Source organism: Bombus impatiens, unplaced genomic scaffold (assembly GCF_000188095.3).
Source record: "Bombus impatiens unplaced genomic scaffold, BIMP_2.2 scf_1055, whole genome shotgun sequence".
Taxonomy (NCBI): Eukaryota; Metazoa; Arthropoda; class Insecta; order Hymenoptera; family Apidae; genus Bombus; species Bombus impatiens.
In genome coordinates, this window is record NT_177474.1 from 871527 (window position 1) to 878863 (window position 7337).

The 7337-nt window shown below is 44.1% G+C and overlaps 1 protein-coding gene across 1 annotated transcript in view; it reads right to left on the reverse strand.

The window, feature by feature from the left end:
- LOC100743445 (protein TIS11) overlaps positions 1-7337 on the reverse strand; it is a 25495-nt gene that overhangs the window by 1611 nt on the left and 16547 nt on the right. The window contains exons 2-3 of the mRNA XM_033323479.1: positions 6985-7044; positions 5-475 (exon numbers count right to left, since the gene is read on the reverse strand). Coding sequence (XP_033179370.1) covers positions 5-475; positions 6985-7044 — 531 coding nt within the window. The remainder of the gene's footprint in view (positions 1-4; positions 476-6984; positions 7045-7337) is intronic.

Here is a 7337-nt window from a genome sequence, read left to right on the forward strand (position 1 = left end):
CCGCTGCTGCCGCGCTTAGAATAGGATTCAAGCCCAGTATGTTCGGTTGCGTGGATCCTAGTTGCGCGCTCACTTTTTGATTGTGAATTCGAGCCTCCTCGAAGTTGTGAATGAAATGGCAACGGGGTCCGTACGGACAGAAACCGATCGTGTGGAACGTGCGGCACAGCTCGGTCTTGTATTTCGGATGCCGGGCGAGATTCCGTAGCTCGCTGTAACCGTGAGCGAACTGACACTTGTCGCCATATTTGCAGGTGCCGCTTTCCTCGAATGGCCTGCACAGCTCCGTTTTATAACGAGACGTTGGCTCGCTCGCGCTGCGATCTAGTTTACGATGTTGTTCGATCAGGGTTGTTACCAGGGACGTGTAGCTACGGCGAAGAGGCGCGTGTCCGCCATTATTCCCGGCTGAACCGTTGCCCGAGGTACTCGTCGTTGATGTCGAGGTTGGCTCCTTCGCCTTTGCGGGACCGTTCTGTAACACACACGCGAAAACGACGATCGAAATTAGTTATACCGCTTTCAATTTCCTTTCTGAAATAAAAGTTGGGAACAAATAAACAAACAAAAAAGAAAACAAAACAGAAAGAACCAAAAATAAGAAAAATGATCTCGAAGAGAAAGAAATTGGATAGATCGATCGAATCGAATGAAACTTTACGACTCGCTACACAGCTAAAGATTCGGGGATAAAAATTCCCCACTCCGACTTTTCTTTACTTCTTTAGCTTCCAATTTTGACGCCGCCCCGATACGCTCCATTTGCCACAGTTCGTTAAAGGTACCAATTACGTAACACGCATATAATTGTACGCATGTATGTTAAACGTTTGACAAACAGTGATATTCGTTCACGCGGTATAAAACACAAAATTTATCGTTTTATCGCAATCGAAAAGGCTATTGATTCGATCGTATAAAAATACTGCTACGAAACAAACTATACGACACACAGACACACGAATTTCTCTCCAACACGCTTCGGAATTTATACGAAAAACAGCGAAGTCCGTTCCAACTTCGGCTCCGACTCCAATGATCAGAAATTCCTTCCGAACTTCGTTGATCTTCGACCAAGTTTAAAAAAGTTATTGGCAGAACAAAACGATCTTGGCAATTTTCCAATCGTGTCATTTTCGCGCAACTCGCAACGGGACGAAAGACGTTAAAACACTGAAAGGCTGTTTCGTTAATACGTTAATAGGGATGCTCGGAGGTAACGCTCCGCGTAAACATGTTCGGAGCAAGATTAGTATTATTAGTAACGAATTACGACGACGTCGTCGTCGTCGTCGTCGTCGTCGTCGTAATAACCGCGCTCATACGCGAGTCACCGCGCGTTTCCTTCGAGAAACAGCTACTCCAATTTGTGGAAGCGTCGTCGGCCAGGCATTACCGCCAACGTTCAATCGCAAACAAACTACCGTTTCGAAGAATCAAGTACCGAGCGACGAACATTGCCGTGATAAATACCTAACGAACGAAAGAATAGGCACGATCGTGGTAATTCCGATGGATACACGCTACACGTACGATATACAACAACGTTGCCCGAAAACGCCAGTCTTCGTTGCAGATATTTTACGTCGTTAGAGACGCGTTACGCAATGGAATAATACTTGGATGAGAACCCTCGACCAATAACGACCATTTATTTCTAATAGACTCTAATCAAAAATACAGGAAGCTCGTGCACAATTGCTTTATTCGAATAGTGGTTCGACGATGCTCGTCGAGTACTTTTTGTATTTTTACGAGAAACCGTTAACATCAACTTGGTATGTAAGAGTAGGAATCGCGATTGAGAAACGGGTTACGAAACGTGATAAAAGTAACGCCTGGTCTGCTGATATTTTGACCTCTTGTTTATCCAACGATAAATACGTATGTAAATGTGAGTGTAAACGACGTATGTAAATATAGAGACAAGAAAAACACGCGTATCGTTTACAATTTTCTATCTCACCACCATATGGATAACGCTATGGTCGATCGGCTTGGGATCGAGGAATCGACGATCGAGGATCTAAAATTATCGGCCAGTGGACCCAGGTATACGAGAGAAGACAAAGGTTCGACGTCTCGGCGAAGATTCGTGGAACGAGAAACTACTTGAAAGTCTGGAACTATACGTCGACCGAAAGAACAAGCTTTTGAAACGATCGCGCGTTACGGGATTTCCAGCAACCCGAGAAATCTGCTTGGACCAACCTTTCGAGAGATCGAATCTTCCACAGAACGAAACCATAAAACGAACGACGTTTTACTTTCCATCCTCGCCTCCCTCGTCGAGCGCGATACTTCTCCAGCTCGACCAAACATCGTATCCTTAGTTTTTAATTTGGCTCTCGATCCACCAACGATTCGTTGCTACGAACTTTTATCAAATGAAAAATCTTGGAACGGAATCGATTTAAACGTTAATCCGGAATAACTTGCAGAACAGTTAAATCGACCAAATAATTGATTAAACGATCAAATAAATCAAGTTGGAGATATCATCGTACGGAGGATGCGAATCGATCGAAATGTTCTTGGTTTCCATCCAAGAATAATAACCATAAATAGCCAGGTACAACTAAATGGCTTATTATGGTAATTTATGGTCTTTAGACGCGTGTACGTTCGGCTTTCGTGATAAACGTTGCTACGGTTGCACGCAAACGATAACCCTGAAATCTATTTCGATCGTCTATCTTTCTTCAAATCCTCGTTGCTTTCCTGTAAACGCGTTATTCGTACCATCGAATCTCCGAACAAATAAAAACAGCGATGCGTCGAATCGTCGAACCTAACGATCTTGGAAAACTCTTTTCCAATAGACGAAACAACGTAAACTGGAGTACTCGCGCGCAGCTGCACATTTTCCAAACGGTTATGACCAACGAACAGCTATGTAACAGGGCATCCAACGTATTAACAAAAAATCGAATCCATCTATCCGTAGGACCAAAATCAATCGATACTTTCTCCGTAAATCTTTATCTATGTCGAAGAACCCGAAGGTTAATCGATCCTCCTCCGTTTCAGCTTCCATAGAGATCACGTCGCGTTATATCGCATCGCCTGGAAATTTCCACGAGCACGTCCGTGTCGTTCACGGCGCACACGGACACGGGCCGCGCGATACACGTTCCTAGCGCACGCGTAATTAGTCTGTCGACTGCAGGTATTAATGCAAAGAAACGTAGACGAAGGCAGGAATGCCAGAGTGTCGGTTATCCTGCGATCATCAACGCGCAACGGCTGTTTATCGCGCAGTCGTGAACGCGAACGCAAACGCAAACGCGCACGCGTATTCTTTCGCTGCTACTATTCGCTCCTTGTCAACCGAACCTGGTTCGGCTAGATGCAGTCACGTGCGAACGGTCACCGAGACGTTTTTACGCTTCCTTTTTCCGTGTCGCGGTTTATTGCACGTTCATCGTAATACTGGTCGCACAGATTACAGAGAGACGCGTTGTTGGCTTGCCGGCGATAAAGTAACGTCGATATTTTCGACAAATCCTTCCTCTCGTCGTATCTTTCGATGCAAATATTTCTTCTTTCTCGTTAACGAAGAAGAACGCGTTTGTCTGGTGCGTCCAGAACGAAAGGCAGAGTGTACCTTGAGAAGTCGCGAGAAAGTTAGGATCGAGAAATGGACGAATAAACGCGCAACGTAACGCGACCAGCTGAGATGACGCGTTCCTGACAAAACGTGCTCAACGTCCGCTGCTCGACAACGTCAACCATATTCCAAAAAATTCCATGGGAAAAAACGTGTACGATCGCGAAATGAGTCGTCGATAGACGAAAATAATTCGAGACGCGCTTCGTTCGTCATCCGTTATATCTGTTCGTCATCTGCATATTGCTCGAAAACACGTTTGCCAACGACGCGAACTAGCAACAATTGGTACCGGACGCTGTTGATTTTACGACGAGCTTGAAACGAAACTTGTGCGAAACAATCGACGCAGCGAGACGCGTTCACTGACTTAAATCGATCGCTCTGTTTCACGGACGCTTAACGTCGCAAAAATCTTCTAAAAATAGAACGACAGTTCGTTCTGATAGAACGTAGATGTCGAAATGCTATTGGAAGGCAATAGATCGGGCGATCGCGAAACACGGGGGAATAAAAGTACGTGACTCGAGTTTCTACTCGAAACGGTCTTTCAGAATGGAGTTTTCCCAGCGCTAAGAATTCTCGAGCAGTCCTTCGACTTTCCTATCCACGAGCTCGATCCTCCTCAAATCGATCGATCGAACGAGAGAAGAAAAACGATACGTTGCATCAGCAAAGGGTCGCTATGAAAGAATCGAAGAATTAATTGTTCGTTACCACTCTCGACCAAAGTTCCATGTTCCACGCATGTTCCGCGTTCGTGCACTCGAACGAGAATGCGTGCCGTACAGAGGCCCCAGCGTCCGTTTTGTAAACGCGACTGCGTGTAACAAACGTGTTAAGAGTCGATTCCACGGATCGACTCGAGAGAGTTTCCACGAAACCGGCTGAAAATAGTCGTAGCTCCTTTCATTCACTGGATTCGACGACAGAGACACCGAGAATGCGCGGCAGTTAGTAGCCTGTGGCTGTTCCGCCGCCTGTACCGCGTTTCGTGCATTCATCTGGCTCGCACGTTTTCCTCCACAGAAGCCTACGTTTCACGTTAAACGAGCTTTGTAGTTCGGCGCATGGCGATCTCCCGTGATAATCGTGTTTTCGGGCTAATGGTACCGAAGATAGAGAAGGGAAAGTTACGAGAATAATCTCGCTTATCCTTTGTAGGAAACGTAAAACGTACGACAGCGTTCGACGAATGGAACCGCGTTTTTTGTCAAACTCTCGGACAGTTTCGATACTCGATCGGTATGATACGATTTATTAGCGAAATAACGTTCAACGGTGACGATACCTGTTAAGAAACACGCCTACGATCGAGGAAAAGTTGCGCGTTTCGCAAAATATAGGTCAGTTGTCATAGAGATATAAATGTTTAACTTCAATACGATTTTATCGGATGTATATAGGTTTCGAAGCTCCAAGACGATACCTTTGGTCGCGATGAATCACATTTTCATTTGAGTCACGGCGATCCCTCGATAATTTCTAAGCGTATCGTCGTCTTTACTTGGACCCGGAAGAGAATAAAATGTAAAAAACAATGAGAATGACCAATTCGATATCGTATCGAAGATACGTATAACGTATGGACGGACGACAAAACAATCCTTGACAAAAATTGTTTCCACGAACGATACAAAGTATGCAATTTGTCGTTAATTAGCACGTATCGCGATTTCTTGAGTAAAACACGTGATAAGAATTATGTCTTCTAGCGCGAGCTGTTTCGTCGTGTTCTTGAATGGCTGACAAATTTTCGAGAAACGTTATGGCAAACGTCAATTTAAATATGTTTTATCAGACACGGTCGGATAAGTTAATGATAATTTAAATATAATTAGATAAAACAATGCCAAACTCTTCGTCTTTTCTTCTTTGTTTTTTCTGTAAGTCGTAAAATCGCGAGACAAATAAAAGTAAAAAAAAATTCTACTATTTTTCGTACATAATAGGACAGTCTAAAAAATAGGAAATCAAAATTGCTCACGGAGGAACGATGAAAGTTACTTTTGAGTTGAATCTATCTACATATTGATAAATATTGGTTCGACGTAGAGAGGCGCAAACATCGTTACGTAGAACGGCAGGGCACCACAGGATTATGCAACGTGCAACATCGTAAACATCGCGCGTATTACCAGCGATAAATCGCTTACAACGTATATTTAAATATTTCACGTTCCCATGACATCAGAAAATTACATTATATCGGGAAAGAAAAATGCGGTCGATCGATGCGTTTTAATTTTAACAGTGCCCGACACACTTTTCCCAATCGAAAGAAGAAATACGCTACAACGAATAACGATTCACCCAGTTATGTCTAACAGGTTTGCACGAAAAGAAGCCTTTCCTTCTGCCAAACAAAATACATATCTGATTTTTCGCTTCTCATGGTAAAACTCGACTGTGCCTTCGATAAATTTTATACGTATTTCCTATTATCGAATATACAATACGAAACGTTAACTCGTTGTAATCGATTTGCTCAATCGTATCGAATCGTGAAAAAGAGGAAACAGGAAAAAATAAATCGATCGCTCGATCGTCCATCGATGCAGAAGTTTCACGGCTTTGTCGTTCTATTATACGTATGTCGAAACGCGTAGACCATGGATTCGTTTCGAAGGTCAAAGATGAAAGTAAGCAAAGCGAGAGGAAGAAGGCTGCGCCGCGGCAGGCAAGTCGAGAGCGAAGAAGCAACGCCGTGCGACGCGACTCAATGGAAATCGGCGTTTCATGCACCGATTCTTACGTAACCGAGACACATCGCCGGGACTCGCTCAACTATCCCAATTAATAGGTTTCGACCGATTCGCTCGTTCTTCGACTGCGTGTTTCTCGCCGATTTCCCAGTCGATGAGAAACAGAAGCGACCCTGTTCTTACACGAGAAACGAATCGCGAAGTCCAAGCTAAGTCGTAGGCAAAAATAAATAGCGCGCGATCTCTTGTTAACCTCGTTGTTTGAATTTGCAGTACGCTATATATTTCTTAACGATAAATTGACCTCTGCGACAAACTGTTTAACACGTAACGTCCAATGTCCTACAATTGCTCGTATACATAGGCATGCTGTGATATCGTGACATCGCGAATGTCACATGAACGCAATAAAAAGAAAAAAAAAAAGAAAAGAAAACAAGACGGCATTGTGAACACCGAGTAACGAAATATTCGGCGAATTGAACGCGGGCGTCGTATGTATGCGTCGTGTATGAAATGTTTTTTCAGCAAGGTAACGTTATTGTTGTATTTAATACGCAATATAATACCGATATTGGTGATACGTGAATCGCGAAGAGGGAGAATCTTTGAAACAAAATACGCACGTACTCGCTATAAGGCAGGAAATAAAGAAAGAACCCAACTAACCTGGTTTGTTCGTATAAAACGCGCGTAAGTGGAAAAATCAGGAAGAATGTGGCCATTTTTCTGAAAATGATAATTTAGTTATAAAACGTCGGCTTGCTTGAAAGGATCGGGTAGAGGAAAGATTCGTTGGGTTACTACGCGATGCGATACGGTAGAAGCATCCGATCGAGAGATTTTCGCTCGCATACGTTGAAGTTGAAGACCGTTTTCAAGGCACGACTCGGCTGGACGGACAAAAGAGGCAGGCGAGCACAAGGAGAGCCAACGAACGTTTCGCTTTCCGGCGCAGAAGAGCGTGTCGCCCCTTTCGAGACCTGGCGCGCTGGTTTTTCCCTTTGTCGACGTGACCACCG